The sequence below is a fragment of the Polistes canadensis genome, unplaced genomic scaffold (assembly GCF_001313835.1).
Source record: "Polistes canadensis isolate GaletaPanama2010 unplaced genomic scaffold, ASM131383v1 scaffold_46, whole genome shotgun sequence".
Taxonomy (NCBI): Eukaryota; Metazoa; Arthropoda; class Insecta; order Hymenoptera; family Vespidae; genus Polistes; species Polistes canadensis.
In genome coordinates this window covers 366,140-382,081 of record NW_014569593.1, presented here as the reverse complement: position 1 = coordinate 382,081, position 15,942 = coordinate 366,140, and the positions used below count along the sequence as shown (strand labels likewise).

The window sequence follows — 15,942 nt, the reverse complement described above, 5'->3', positions numbered from 1 at the left end:
AGCCAACCTATCGCATTAGCGGGACAACGTAAAGTTGAATTAAAAAGGATATAAAGAAATAAAAGAAAAAGTCAAAGAAAGAAGACAACTGGTATCGATCTACTATAAAATATAAATTAAGTTTTTAAACGAAGATTAGGAGGAACATAAACCAAAAAATAATACACACATGCAGGCATAACGACAGGCGAGCTTGTTTTACGTGGTTGTTGCGGTATCTGTATCTTACAAGGTGTTGGCCTTGGACGGATAATATCCGCCCTGGCTTGCACGCCTCTTTGATTTGGGTCGGCTGTGTATCGGTCCAAGGAACCACCATTGCTGTGTTTCGAGCTCAATCCTGTATCTGCTTTCGTGTACCCTGGGGTTATAAGTAAAATCCAAATAAAAAATAAATCAATCAATTTTTCGTTTAAATATATCGTTTTTGTGATCGCATTCTCGTCATCATAATAATAAAAAATAATAAAAAAAAAAACTTACCGATCGGTTGAGGCTCCTGTCGTTTGCTACAACACTTGCCCATTTTGTTTAAACTTTCCTGCCTGACCTTCTCTACCTATTTCACTCGTTACAACATTCGAACGTAGTAAGGATTCTTCGCGTCAAATGTTTCTTCATTTCTTCTTCGTTCCTTTTTCTCAAATAATTCTCCTCCACCTGTTGTCCATCCTGTAACGTACTTACGTACGTGGGTGAGTTACGTGCGTGTTGGTTTGTGCGAATACACTGGGTCCTACTATACCACCTACGATTGAAAGAAAAAAAAAATAAAGAGAAACGAATCAGAGATACGATTATCGTCATTCGATCGCGATCGTCAATGTATCGTGCGGAATGAATCGGTATGGAGGTCGATCGCAGGATGCAGGTCGCATGTTAATGTCCGGTTGTCACTCAACATCGTTCGAGCGTGAAAAATAACTATAGGACTCGATAATAACGCATTATCACTATCTCTGCCATATCATATTTTTCAAAGAATTATTTTTAACGTCTTTTCTTTGTCTTTCTTACCCCCTTCCTCTTGTCCCCATTTTATACCTCCCACCCTCCCCGCTCATCCCTCTTTATTTCCTATCATTATTATTTCTCGGAAATACACCGGAAGAAGAAAATTATTAATTAATCGTATCGTCGTCGTCGTCGTCTTCGTCCCCTCATCGTGAATATTATTGTTTGCCCTCCAAGCCCCTGAAAAACGGCAACCTTTCTTACGCGTCGGTAAAGATGGTCACTAACTTGTCGATATAAAGATATATATAATAATAAATATATATCGCGTTATAAAAAAGTTATTTTTTATTTTTATGTATACAGGTAGAAAAGCAGTTAATCTTCCAGTTGGAAAGATAAAACACGCTCGAGTATGTAATCCCATCTGCTGCTATTATTTTAACGCGAAATTACCTTCGACGTTTCTTATTAACAAGAACGGCTACCGTTCTGACTGTTTTCCAATTGGAATTTACGAAAGAGAAAAAATATAATCTATGCGAATCTTTGAAATAAATGATTACACTTCCCATAAATTGTATTCACCGAAAAATAAAGAGAAAGAGAGAGAGGTAGATAGAAAGTAAGAGAATAGTTTGACTCTCTTTCAAGGATTTATGAACAAGTTTTCCGTGCAATTTCCAACGTTATTAAAAGCTTACGATTATCCTGTGTACTCGAGTGATAAGTCACTTTAATCGCGGTTTACCCTAGACCTTACGTTATCACGCACGTATACACGAGAGATTATTCAACGATGTCGAATCAGAAAAAAAAAAAGAAAAAAAAAAGAATAAAAAAGTATAACTCGAGTAGAAATTACGAATAAGAAAGTAAGAATTCCCATTCATCTTGCGTATGATAAATATGAAAAGTGGAAAACAAAATCAAATCAAATCAAATCAAATGAAATAAAATAAAACAAAATAAAACAAACAAACAAACAAAAAATAAACTATAATGTAATAAGGGAAGATGCTAGAATCCGAACATCGTATTCGTAGCATCGAGAGCAAAGTTTTTAATTAAACAGCTGGAGGGACTTTTCTCGAATACACACATACATACATTTAAATCTATTGTAACACACACACACACACCATATATACATATATATATAAACGTAGTGATATCGAACGGAATAAGGACGTTGAAGGGTCGATTTGGATATGGGCAACCCCACCTCCACCCTCACCCATCAACCATCACTGGTACCCCCATAGAAACTATGTCTGTAGGGATACTGTATTACGTATGTACGTATGGGTAATCACAAACACTTTCAGGATCAACCCTAACTTACACTAACACCGTCATATATGAAAACACATAGAACGGATATACGCGCCCGACGAGTCGGTCGATATCTCACGGTAGTTTTCTCTCTCTCTCTCTCTCTCTCTTTCTCTTGCATATAACTCCGTATCCCGATGGTGCTTTCGTGTGACGAACAATGGCGACGTTTTGTCGTAACGATGGACAAAGAGGAATTAAAATTTCTTTTTCCTACCTCGGCCGTCGACACTTTAACGAACCATTCGAGCAACGATCGTTTTTACCAAAAGAGTTTCATCCATTTTTCCATAAAAATACATTAAAAAAAAGAAAGAGAGAGATAGATAGATAGAGAGAGAGAGAGAGAGAGAGAGAGGAGACATAAATGAAAAAAAAAAAGGAGACGGAGATAGAACGGGTGAGAGAAAAGGGGGTGGGCTGGGGTTAAGGGTTGTGATGGTATATCGTTATTTTTCTTTTGCTTTTCTTTTCGTAAAACTTTATCTCGTCTGATATTTATTTTATTATTTGTTACTTCTTTTTTATATTAGATATATATATTTATTTATTTATATTGTTTTAAGAGAGAAGAGTGAATTAAACGCGCTAAGCTAACATAAACATTTAATATTGCAAGAGTTTTCCGTAGAAACGTTTCTTGTTGATCGGTTTCTCTCTTCTCTATGTTTACACAGAAGTAAAGTGTATCTCGAAAGGATTAAGAGAGAGAGAGAGACCAAAGAAAATGTTTTTTCTCTTGCATTAGATTCTTATCGCAAAAGAAGTTTTAGGTTTCTACTTTCTTTTTTTAATATTCTTTTATTATAATATAATAAAAAATAGAATTATACACGAATATATATTTTTTGATTTACTCTTACATACGATACCGTAAGTATTTTTTTTAAGGGCACGTGCCATGTCCGAATAATTATGATTTAATGTTAAATCAAAATTGTAAATAATGAAATAATATTTTAGAAATTCTTAAAAAAAAAGTCGTGCTCGTAAATATTATATTAAATTTATTTATTTATTTTTTGAAATAACAATAACTATATATATATTGGAAAAATAAAAGGAAATCCACCCACGTTACTTATATTACATTACTATGGGATTATTTTATATGTTTTTGTAATAATTCATTTGGCTATTCGGTGTAGAACGTTTATACTCGTGTTTTGGTGTTTTAATGATAATAATTATTATATAATTATTATATAATTATTTACTATGATAATTATTATTATATACAGGATGAAAAATTAAATGTTCAATTTAAAAAATGTATTATTAATCCTTTGCAAAAGAATAAATCTGTAAATACACGTATATTTATACGGGTGTTAGGTTTTAGTTAGCGTTTAAACTTCGGTAACTTGGGTTATATTTATCAGGAAAGATTGTAGAGAGAATGGTTCCTCGAAATATCGTCTTCGAATGAACACGTAAAGCCTGATTTCGTGACTACGCCCTTCACCCTCACAATTCTCGTCCTCCGCCCTCTACTTCCTTTCCCTCGTCTTTCCCTACATCCATTCGGTAGCGTTTTAGGGGCGATTGGACATTATCTCAATTCAGGGCTGTATTTAGGTATTTACGTACCTGTCTCTTTTAAATCATTCATTTTTTTGTTTCTTTTATTTCTCTTTCTCTATATCATTAGTATCGATATTAAATTTAATTAGATATCTATCGATTTAGGATTAAGAAACAATTATATTGATATTTCAACGTATTTATCCAAATTATTTATTCCTTTATTTTGCGTGTTAAATATTTAATTAAGATTTCTACATTTAATTTAATCTAATTTTCTTTTCAAAAAATTGATTTTATATATAAAAAAAAATGTAATTATAAATATTGTATTATTATTATTACACTAATATATTATTATATTAAAGTAATATTGTTTATCTGCATTTAATTGTAAAAAAGAAGAAAAGAAAAAAGTATATAAAATTTATTAAAGATCGAAAGATGCTTTGTTTTTTTTTTTTTGGTCTTAATGTAACAAAAGAGTAAAAAAAAGCTAAAAATAAATTGGATTGAATATTTAATATTTCGTTTTTGAGATTACGATTCGGACCCTCCCACTCACCCTCCAACCCCATAACTCATGATACAATTTCACGGAAGACACTAAAAGAAGCTTCGGTAACTCACATCGGAGGACAGACATTAGGAGAAGTAGGCATCATCGAAGGCATTGCAAATTACGTTTCGGTTCTCCCCCACTGAAACAGTCTGTCAGGGTCCTTTCGAAAAGGGGAGACTTTCCTTGCAACCCCTAATTTTCATCGTAGTTTAGTGAGAGAGGGATAGGTATACCCGGATTCATACGAAAACGAAGTAGTAACCCCCGAATATCTGCCTGCTGGTTCGTTCATTTTCTTTTTTTTTATTTCTTCTTTCTTTCTTTCTTTCTTTCTTATTTCTTTCGTTAGATAGCAAACTTCTTTTTATTTATTTTCTCTTCTGCTCGTTTATTAATCACATTTAACAGCGAAATTTTTTTCTCTTCTCTTCTTCTCTTGTGCTCCGTATTATTATTTAATTATTTTATACAGTTTCATATTATTCCTCTCTCTCTTTTTTTCGATAGTTAATCATTCGCGTCTTTTGAAAAACTTTCTTTCAAGTTCTATTTAGCTTGTTCTCTTCTTCTTTTCTTTTTTTCCTTTCTCTTTCCTTTACCGTTTCTTCCTGTCCCTATCTCTTTATCTCTCTCTCTCTCTCTTCATTTAAATTTCTACCGTTGTTGTTTTTTATTTTTCCATTCTATATACTACTCTCTTTATCTTTCTCTTCTTACGTTTTATTATTAATAACTTTCGTCGTGTAATTTTTTTGAAATTCTAATCCCTCTCTTACTCTTATTATTTTTCTCCTACGTTTCTTTTTTATCTTAATTCGAAATAATTTCCATCGTAAACAAATTTTCTTTAAAATGTTTAAAACTCCAACTTTCATTTTTTCCCTTTTTATATTTCTTCGTTTGAAATAACTTTCACCGTGTAATTTTCTTTATATTTCTAAACTCCCGCTCCCCTAACCCCCATATATTTCTCTTTCTCTCTCTTTCTTTCTTTCTTTCTTTCTAATATCATCATCCAACCTTTTTTTTATCCTGTCTCGTAAATCAAGATGACGACAACAACCGAGGGGTATTCATAAAGGGGGAATGTAAATTCATAAGATATTTAGGGAATTAAAGTAAAACGGGAAATAGTGTCTTCGTTGCACGTTGGTGGGATCGTTTCCAGCTCAAATGAGCAAAAAAAAGAAAGAAAGAAAGAGAGAAAGAGAGAGAGAGAGAGAGAAAGCTTTTTCTCAGGGTAAAGATAGAAACAGTGTTCAACGCCAAGGCGAACTCTCGGCACTTGAAGATGCACTTCGATAGAAATGCAAATGCTGCTTCTGGTGCTGGTGCTGCGTCGTCGTCGTTGGTTCACTCGAAAATGCAGAAGACTGCAGCAGCTACTCTACTTGACTACGACGACGACGACGACGACGACGAATCGAGCTTTTCTTTCGCCCTTTTCCCTTTCCCTTCGGTAGCCTTCTTTACGTCTAGTATTCATTGGACGGCAAGATTACAATACGATTACAATAGAAACATCTAAAGAAAGAAGGGTCATTCTCAGATACGTGGGAAAGCAAACTTTATTTAAGAGTGGGAGGGGGTGGGAAAGAAAAAATAATCTTCAGAGGATAGAAAAAGAAAAGAAAAGAAAAGAAAAAAAATGACGAGAAATATCAAGGATCCTTGAAAATGTGCAATTCGAGATAGTGACACTGCATATACGGGCTGTTTCAAAATGTATATATATATATAGGCATAATTTTAAGAATAGTAAATTAATCCTCTATGGGTCGAATTTTTGTTTCAAATATAACTATAATATATATATATTAAAAATAAATATAAATAATTGATGGAAAGGAATATTAACAATTATAAACCAATATATTATGTATAGATGAAAGAACAAATTTCCCAGTGTAATAAGTTACAAAGTTTATGCAAATATAATTATATTACGCCCGATATAATCTTGTTTTACGAATTATATTTGCTTTTCGTGTGTGTGTGTGTGTTTTTCAATAATTCGTATTACTTCATTGACCGTTCGTTTTCGATTAATTTTACGAGTAAACTTAATAACTCACGTTTGTCGGCTAATTAAAAACAACTGGAGGATTTTTTAACGCATTAAATCTATGATAAGAGAGCATAAAACACTTAAACAATTTCGATGATAATTATTTAACAACGATTATACAAACGTGTCTTTCTTTTCTTTCTATACTTTATTTCAACGTACTGAAAGTACCCTAGAAATAATTTCCGCATATTTTAAAACATCCTGTAAATATATATATATATAGATTTGTATATATATATGTGTATATATATACAGGGTATCCCACATAATTCTAGTCACGATTTTTCAAGTACTTGCGATAACCTGACAAAAAAATACTTTAAACAAAAGTTGATCTGTTTTTGATTGACTATACATTGCAATAAAAAAAAGTCAGAAAAAATTTTTTTTAATGTTTTGTAAGGCTACCTTTAATTTTTAAATAGCACTTACAATTAGTATTTTTGACTAATTTTGATATTAAATTAAAGTACACTCTTTTTTCTACGCGTAGAATACTTTTTCGAGTTACAAATTGATTTGCAAAGGTTCAAAAAATGCTATTTAAAAAAAAAAAAAAAGGTATCCTTAAAAAACATTAGAAAAAAAAATTTTGTTTCGAACTTTTTTTTATTGCGATGTATAGTCAATCAAAAACATATCAACTTTTGTTTAAAGTATTTTTCTGTCAGGTTATCGCAAGTATTTGAAAAATCGTGAGTAGAGTTATGTGGGACACCCTGTATATTAAATTTTTCATACACATAGAAGGGGATGGAGAAAATGGTATTAAAAAAAAATCAATCTAAAAATTGTTATAACCGTTTGATACGTATACATAATTACTGATAGGGATGGTTGTAAAAGCCAATTGCCTATTCACCAAGGGTTCGTTTTCTTTTCTTTTTTTTTTTTTTCTATTATTATTATTATTATTATTATTATTATTAAGTTAGTTCAGCCTTCTCACCGCTAGATGGTGATTGGTTCGTGATAATCGGTCGATAACACTATGAATGTATAAATGGATATCTATATCTAGGGGTGATAATAATCGATCGAATTATTCTCGAATATTTTTAAACGAAGAGAAATATATATATGTGTGTTGTGTGTATGTGTGTGTGTATGTATACGAATTTAATACCGTTACTATATACTAGGATTGAATACTTTATTCAATATATATATATATATATATATATATAACTAACACAGTTAAATCGTTTTTAAAAGGAAACGGTTATATCATCTTTGAGTTTTTTTTTAAGGTTCTTTTTTTGTGTGTGTTTTTAAATAAATATGCGATGATGCTACCACAACTACGGGATATCGTTTGCAAAACTAGTAATTATCAACGATACGAGGAGGAGGATATGACTAGATAGATAGTTGCCTTCCCTTATTTATTTTTACATATTTATATATAGTATTAAACGCGAAAGATAAGAGAACGCATCAGCATCGAGTTTGCTAACGGTATTCAAACGATTTCGTGATCGTCCCTCCTGCATTCATTCCATCGTAATAATATTTTACCGGAATAAAAAACTATCGGAAGAATGTGTGTTATAAAACTATGGAAGCTTCAGTTACCGAGCAACAAATTCGTAATATTAATTTAGTTGAACCGTAAATTCTCTGTATTTCGAAAAATAAAAGAAAAACATACAAACAAAATAGAGAAGCTTCGTTATAACATACAACAAAGTCATAATATTAATATTTAGTTTAATAAATACAATAAAATATATTATTAATGTAATTAATTCAAAGTAAATTCTCTGTATATTTTTTTGAAAAACAAATAAAGAGGAAATTTGAGATATTGTCGTTGTATACGTAAAATAAAAAATTAAATAATGTAAATATTCGAGCGAGCGAGCGAGAGAGAGAAAGAAAGAAAGAAGGGCGGGCGGCGAATGGGTCCAGGGATCCGAAGTACGGAAATGGGGCCCCGTGCCTTTTTTAAGTGACGTCATTCGAAACTCCATACTAAGGTCAAAGATCTCTTCGAAGCTCGCGAACGAAACGCTTGAAAGCATTTCAACTGTGTGTGTGTGTGTGTATACACACCTAATATATACGATCACATTTCTTTCTCTCTCTCTCTCTCTCTCTCTCTTTACCTCGTTTGACGATTTTTCACGCTACTCTTCGTATATAAACGCGTATAATAAGATTTATCGTTTTCTCCTTTTAACCTCCCTCCTCCTCCTCCTCCTCCTCCCCCCTCACCCCTATCCACCCTAAGTTCGGATTTTATAAGCATAAACGAAAGAGAGTAGAAATCGTTTCACGCCTCGTTTAGTAACAACTACCTATTACGGGTCTTAGGTTTGTTCCACATCGTTGAAAGAAACTCATCGATTAAGAAGGTTGCTGTTGCTGTTGCTGGTCGTGTGAACAGAAAGAAAGAGAGACAAATATAGAGATAAAGGGAGAGAGAGAGAGAGAGAGAGAGAAAGAGAGAGAGAGGGAAAAGAATGTTAAACCGAAACTGAATTTTACGAGGAAGGACGGAGTGGTACACCGCGAGCCAACACGAAACGATTCTCACATACATACAAAGATACTTACTGTATACCAGAACTCACCAAAGAGAGAAAGAGAGAGAGAGAGAGAGAGATAAACATAAGCGATAATATGCTCACCGCCCGTATGCACGATCGTTTTTCCTTTTCGGGAATAAAACCGCGACAAACCGCAGCTGCATTTCTCTCTGTTACACATATGTATATATATATGTAACATATACATACATATGTATATGTATATATATATATGTATGTATCTCTTTCTGTGGTGTGAACTTGGTGAGAAAGGCTATCTTCGTGTTTCCTAAAGGGTTTCTCTAGTATACGTAAGTATTGTAGTAAACGTATATAAACGGATAAAAAGAAGGGTAAAATGATTCCCATGGTGTACAATCCCATATGGATTCGTACCTTTCGTTTGCATGATATATATAGAGAGAGATAGAAAAATATTTTCTATTTATTTATTATATATTAATAATTGATGAAATATTGACATATGTGTATTTAAAAATACATATTTTATTGAATTAAACAAATATACGGATTCATTATTTAATTACATCCCTTTGTTTCTTTTATATCGTATATTTTGTACAATAAAATAATATGAAATAGAAAATATTGTGCGTGTGCGCATTTGAAATTATTCAATAAAGCGAAAAGACAAATTTTCGGAACGATTTAATTCTATTTTTACGTAATCGATTAAAATCGTATGAATTTACTGGACTATATCCTCTTCCTTACGATATATCAATATAAAGTTAACATTTTAATGACAAAATAAATAATGTTTGATCGATTATTTAATATAAAGAATGGTAAATAATTATTATGAATATTTCTCGGGTGTTTCAAATAATCGATGATCGTTGTGATGAACAACTCGCAATATTTGCGTATACGAGGGAGAACATTGATCCCCTGAACAGTTCATCTTTCTTTCTCCCTTTCTTCTCTCTCTATTTCTCTCTCTCTCTCTCTCTCTCTCTCTCTCTCTCTCTCTCTCTTTCTATCTTTCTTCTGGTTTCTCACTCCTGATACCTGGCAGGTTCTAACCAAGCAAGCAACCAAGCAGCGGTCATCATGGTCCCTCAAGTCGAGTGGTATATTCGGCAAGAAAGAAAGAGAGAGAGAGAGAGAGAGAGAGAGAGAGAGAGAGAAGAGAAGAGAGTCATGAGTCACGACTACGTCACGAAACGTCTCTGAGTCATGAAAAGCACGACGGGTCATCGGTGTCATGGCGTAATTTCTCTTCTGGTGGCCCAAAGAATAGACGTCGTTAGGAAGAAGTAGAGAAGTAGAAAATGAAGAAGGAAGAAAAGTCGACCCGACTTAAAAAACCGATGAGAGTAACTTGCCCTCTCTCTCTCTCTCTCTCTCTCTCTTTTTATCTTAGGAGACGATTTAAAGAAGAGGAGGACTCGTCGACCTACAAACAGATTCTTCTTCTTCATGATCCAAAACTTAAGGAATAGCTTCTAATTTATTTTTTTTTTTATTTTTACATAATAGGGGGTGGTTATCCAATGTTTTTTCAAACTTCCTTGGACTACATTTGAATGAAAGCCATTTGTACGTTTCAAATGTACGTCTATATATTTTGTTGTTGTTGTTTTTCTAAAGTATTACAAGGACACGTTTATATTTAGTTGAAAAAAAAAAAAAAAAACGAATATGAGTATACGAAAAAACATGTCATCGTTTTAACGTCATTTTTTAGGATGGTTTTTTTTATGTATACTCCCTTATATCGATCACGAAATGTTTATTCCATTAGGGTGAATCTAAAGTTCGTGCGTTCATTGTGTTGAAACTTTACGATGTAGACTGCATAATGGATTGTTTGTTTCTTTTTCTTTTTGTAAAATTTACTTTGGAAATATTAATTTAAAAATTCACGAACTTTTGGGTAATCCTAATAAATTCAAGTAAGTAATGAAGATTTTGTTTGAATCAATTTAACAATAATTATAAGACAAATCAAAGAAACGATTGAATTTATTATTGGAAAATAATGATAAGTTTTACGATTTAAATATAACGTGACTAAAAATATCTTTGTTTTAAACTATGATTATTATTTTAAGATAATCGGGGAGTGTCAATGAAAAAAGTTTACAATTTGATAGGTTGGTCGTGTTTTACATGACACGTTCGTTAATAATAATTAATTGGTAATTCATCATTGTATTTACATTTTAAACGTTAGTGTAAAAATTTGGACGGGAAAAAAACATTGACAGAAAGAGGATCAACCAGAGCTGATTTTAATCGAGGTAGCGCACGCGTGTCACCAAGGTAAAAAGGTCGGAACGAGGACCTACTTGTACGCGTTTTCTCGGTACTCGACCTCATCTCTTGCTTGCATCGTTCTACAAGACGTGAGAGAACGAAGACAAACGTGTATGCATATTGCATTTATTTGTTGATAATTATCACATTCTGAAGTTTAACGATATTAGTTAAGAAAAATGAATCATATATATTCGTGTGTTTTATGATTAATTTCTTATTTAATATATAAAATAATTGTGAGGTAAGAATCAATTTTTATGGAATTTGTTTTTTTTTTTAATTACTTACTTACACGGATGAAAAAGTATATGAAAAGATAAGGGAGGTAGTAAAACAAGACACCAAATTATATGATTTTTATATAATTTTGATAGGTTTGATAATGTTATTGTTGATACGATATGATAATGATATATTATTTGTTGATAATTATCACATTCTGAAGTTTAACGATATTAGTTAAGAAAAATGAATCATATATATTCGTGTGTTTTATGATTCATTTCTTATTTAATATATAAAATAATTGTGATAAGAGTGATATATGGTAAGAATCAATTTTTATGGAATTTGTTTTTTTTTTAATTACTTACTTACACGGATGAAAAAGTATATGAAAAGATAAGGAGGGGAGTAAAACGAGACACCAAATTATATGACTTTTATATAATTTTGATAAGTTTGTTAATGTTAATAGTATTATGACGATTATGATAATGATGTATTATCTTATCAAATCACTTAAATTCATTTAATTTTTTTGTTATCTCATTCTTTTAAATCTCAATATAATCGAACGTAAAGCAATCGATTTTGTCGAACGTCTTGAATCATTTGAGAAACATGCCCTTGGAAAATGATTCCATGATGACCATGATGGAAATGGAGAAGAAAGGAAAGACAGAGAATAGTATTAAGGATTCAAAGAACGATGTAATAGTCTGCAGCCTGTCCGCAGTACATTTATGCAGACTGGACGAAGAATCCTTTCTTCCGGTATTATCGATTCGATGATCGATCGATTACAAATACACGTTTATCAATGGGGAGTTTCAATTTTGAATCCAACCGATTAGCGAATACGGATCTCGCCTGTTTCAATAAATAATCGTGTGTCGTGTCCCCTGTCGTGTGGTTGCACGTTAAATGCATTAAAATGCGGGTAAATGCGTTACGCGTTGTTCGAATTTGCGTTAAATCTATGCAAATGTTTCCTCGTATTTTTTTCCCCTTTTCTATTTCCTTTTCCTTTTCCTTTTTTTATTCTGTCTTGTCATATTTCATTTTCCACAAAATAATGTTTGTAATTAATTCACGAGAAAAAATATATATATATATATATTAGAGACTATTTTTCCCTTTTTTCTTAAGAAATTGTTGATAAGAGTGACATTAAGAATAATATAAAAATAAAATATTACGCATAAATAAGAAATATTTTTAGTAACGAGAATAAACGATGTGCGCGCGTAATTTATCTTTATCGAAATGAATTTCATTTCATTCCTATAAATGTCGATAAAAAATATATCAATATTATATTATTTAATTATTTAACACATTATATGTATATATATATGATAAATATTATGAAAACTTATTGTTAATTCTTCGAAACACGTTATAGAATTTCTCTCGTAAGGAAAGAAAAATACTTGTTTTATACTAGGTGTATATATTGTATTATCGATCGTGTATTACAACGATAATAATGATTATTTTTTTACGTGCATTTATAACTTCATAAATGTTCGATGGGAGGAATTCGAAAGTCATTGGTGTTGGTAAACACATGGGACGATATTTAAGTATAAGTTACTTTCTCTGTGTTCTCTCAACTCACATCGGAGTATTTACCTATTCATTGTTGTATGTTGTAAGAGAACATTAAACGTCGTACATCGAAGACCGAATAGTATTCAAGTCGCGTACGTAAGGTACTTCCTTCGTGACACGGTGTCGGTCATCGCAGTCCGGTACGGTGAGACGTGGTGCGGTATGGTGCGGTATGGTGCGGTACAACGACGGAGGATTCTCGCAGTCATCGTTGTCCTCGTCCAACTTTGTGAGAGACCATTCTACGTGACGATTCAAATCGTCGCCAGAAAGGGACAAATCAAATACTGCGGATAACCCCGTACGTCTAACACGACATTCCTATAACACGGTTTCAACTTTGACGTGTGGGTTAGAGAATTGTGGGAAATTCCTCATACGATGTAGAATTTTTACAAGCTTTCGTTTCAACAAAATTGAAAATTTGGGAATGCAAATATCATTTTGATTGATATTTTGCATGGAAGTATGGTTGCTGCTACTACTACTACTACTGCATCAGAATTGAGTGTTAAATTTTAGAAAACAATTAAACCAAGTCTGACAATGCATTCCTATAACACGGTTTTAATTTTAACGTGTGGGTTCAAGAATTGTGGGAAATACCCTATACAATGTAGACTTTTACGAACTTTCATTTTAGCAAGGTTAAAAATTTGTTAATGTAAATATAATCTCGATTGATATTTTGCATGGAAGCATGACTTTGCTACTGCGTCAGGGTTGCATACTAAATTTTAGAAAACAATTAAACCAACTCTCTGACACTGCATTCCTATAACACGATTTCACTCGTTGGAAAATGATTTTATACAATGTAGAATATTTACAAAGCTTTCGTTTTAACATGATTGAAAATTTGATAATGTTATGAAAATTTGTAAGTGCATATACCATTCTCATGTTAATATTTTACACTTAAGAATGCATTTTGTATCAAATTTCCATACAAAATTCTATCACATAACATACATTACATAACAATACCATTACTCTTTTGTTTAATTTTCAAATTAAAAAAGGATTTTACTCGATATTCTGTATTCGCGTGCGTTGTATTTTGTCAATTGTGCGTACGAAATAATTGTATATTTAAATATTTCAATTCATTTTATTCATTTAATAATAATTATATGAATAGAAAGAGTATTTATATATAATTCAATGCATTATAGAAATACATTTTTATGCAAATTGTCGATAACAAATAGGAACAAATAAAAAAGAACATTTGTTATACACTAACGTTTGTATACAGTATACGAACAAATACGGGTTTATAATACGTAATCAAACACATAATACCCGTACTTCGAATAAATTTATCGATTATTATAAACGAACAAACTCTTTAATAATTAATCATAAAACGAAATATATTATAATACAATTTTCTAAATTTTACCTATCCAATCTTATCCTTTTCATACTTTCCATACAAAAAAAAAAACAAGTTCATAAAACACAACATTTAATAAAGAACCCAACGACATGAAAGGGTTGGACATAAAAGATTACCTGAGATTTACCTAAACTATTTCATTTCTCTCTCTCTCTCTCTTCCTCCCCCCCACCCCATTCTCTTTTTTATATTTTTAAAAGAGGAAATAAAAGAAGTAAACGCTCACAATGTCTGGCTCGTTCTAAGGGGGGAGGAGGGGAAAAAAAAAAAAGTAATAATAAAGTGTGCGCACCATCGAGGGTTAAAGCTGCAAGTTACTCGCGTAGCTTAAACAAGATCGATAGGTTGGTTCACCCCTCGATAACGTCGAGGAACGATTAACGTGGTAATGACGGAGAATTAGAGAGAGAAAGAAAAGTGCAAAGGGGCTCAAGAGAGGAAGGAAGAAGAAACTTGTTGGCGGGTGGAAAAGGGCAAGGAAGAATTGTGTGTCTCTCTCTGTCTCTCTCGCTCATTCACTCTCTTTTACTCTCTCACTTTGTCTCTCTTTCTCTGTCACTCTCTTGTTCAGTCTTTCTAACAGGAACGTGGAGAACTCCTCCATCGGCCCGTACTAATTCCGAATCTGCTCGTTGTTCCGGCCAACGCGCCGACAAAGGCTTTGATGCCCCCGTGTGTTTGCGACAAACGAAAAAGAAATAAGGAAAAACGAGGAAGAAGAGAAGAGAACAACATCTCTCTGTACATCTAACGAGAGAGAGAGAGAGAGAGAGAGAGAGAGAAAGATACTATGAAGAAGAAGATGATAAGAAAAAAGAAAAGGGAGATAGATATTTTGTATTCTATATATATATATAACACGAAAGTGTTCTACTACTATCGTTAAAGTATATGTATATGTATATTTTGGTTGATTCATTAAATAATTAAATGTTTTAGAAAATACATATAAAATAGAATTTGATATATTATGAAACATTATATGAATTTTGTGAGATAATGAAACATTACCTAATATAATTTATTCGCGTAATATGTGTTTAATTGAAATGTACGAAATTCAAATAAATTATTATGTTTTAATCGTATTTTGAAAAATAATAATAATTTCTTATTAATCGTGTCTTCTCCTTCATCTAATTGTAAGTCTAATTAATGTAAGATCTGAATTTACAGGGATCACAGGTTTATATTTCATATTTTAATTAATTTGTATAGTTATTTCGTGAAAACACAATTGATACGTTATATATTATATATATGAGTTTCAAAGGGAAAATTGAAGACAGTTAATAAATTTTGATGAACAAATTTATTTGATCTTGTTGAACGTTTCGTCCCTTACTGGGGACTTCCTCAGCAACTCGATCACCTAGTTCACGCGTCAATACATATTATTTTAGAGTCATACATTATAATAAATTAATTAATCCTAAACAAC

At 32.0% G+C, this 15,942-nt stretch overlaps 1 protein-coding gene across 2 annotated transcripts in view; it reads right to left on the bottom strand.

Annotated features, from left to right (window-relative positions):
- LOC106785189 (tyrosine-protein kinase Src64B) overlaps window positions 1-15,942 on the bottom strand; it is a 42,453-nt gene that overhangs the window by 2,688 nt on the left and 23,823 nt on the right. The window contains exons 2-3 of one of the 2 annotated variants that reach the window (XM_014745422.1): window positions 484-748; window positions 170-361 (exon numbers count right to left, since the gene is read on the bottom strand). In XM_014745422.1, the coding sequence (XP_014600908.1) occupies window positions 170-361; window positions 484-526 (235 nt within the window). In that variant the 5' untranslated portion in view covers window positions 527-748. The remainder of the gene's footprint in view (window positions 1-169; window positions 362-483; window positions 749-15,942) is intronic. The other variant, XM_014745424.1, reaches the window with a different exon arrangement.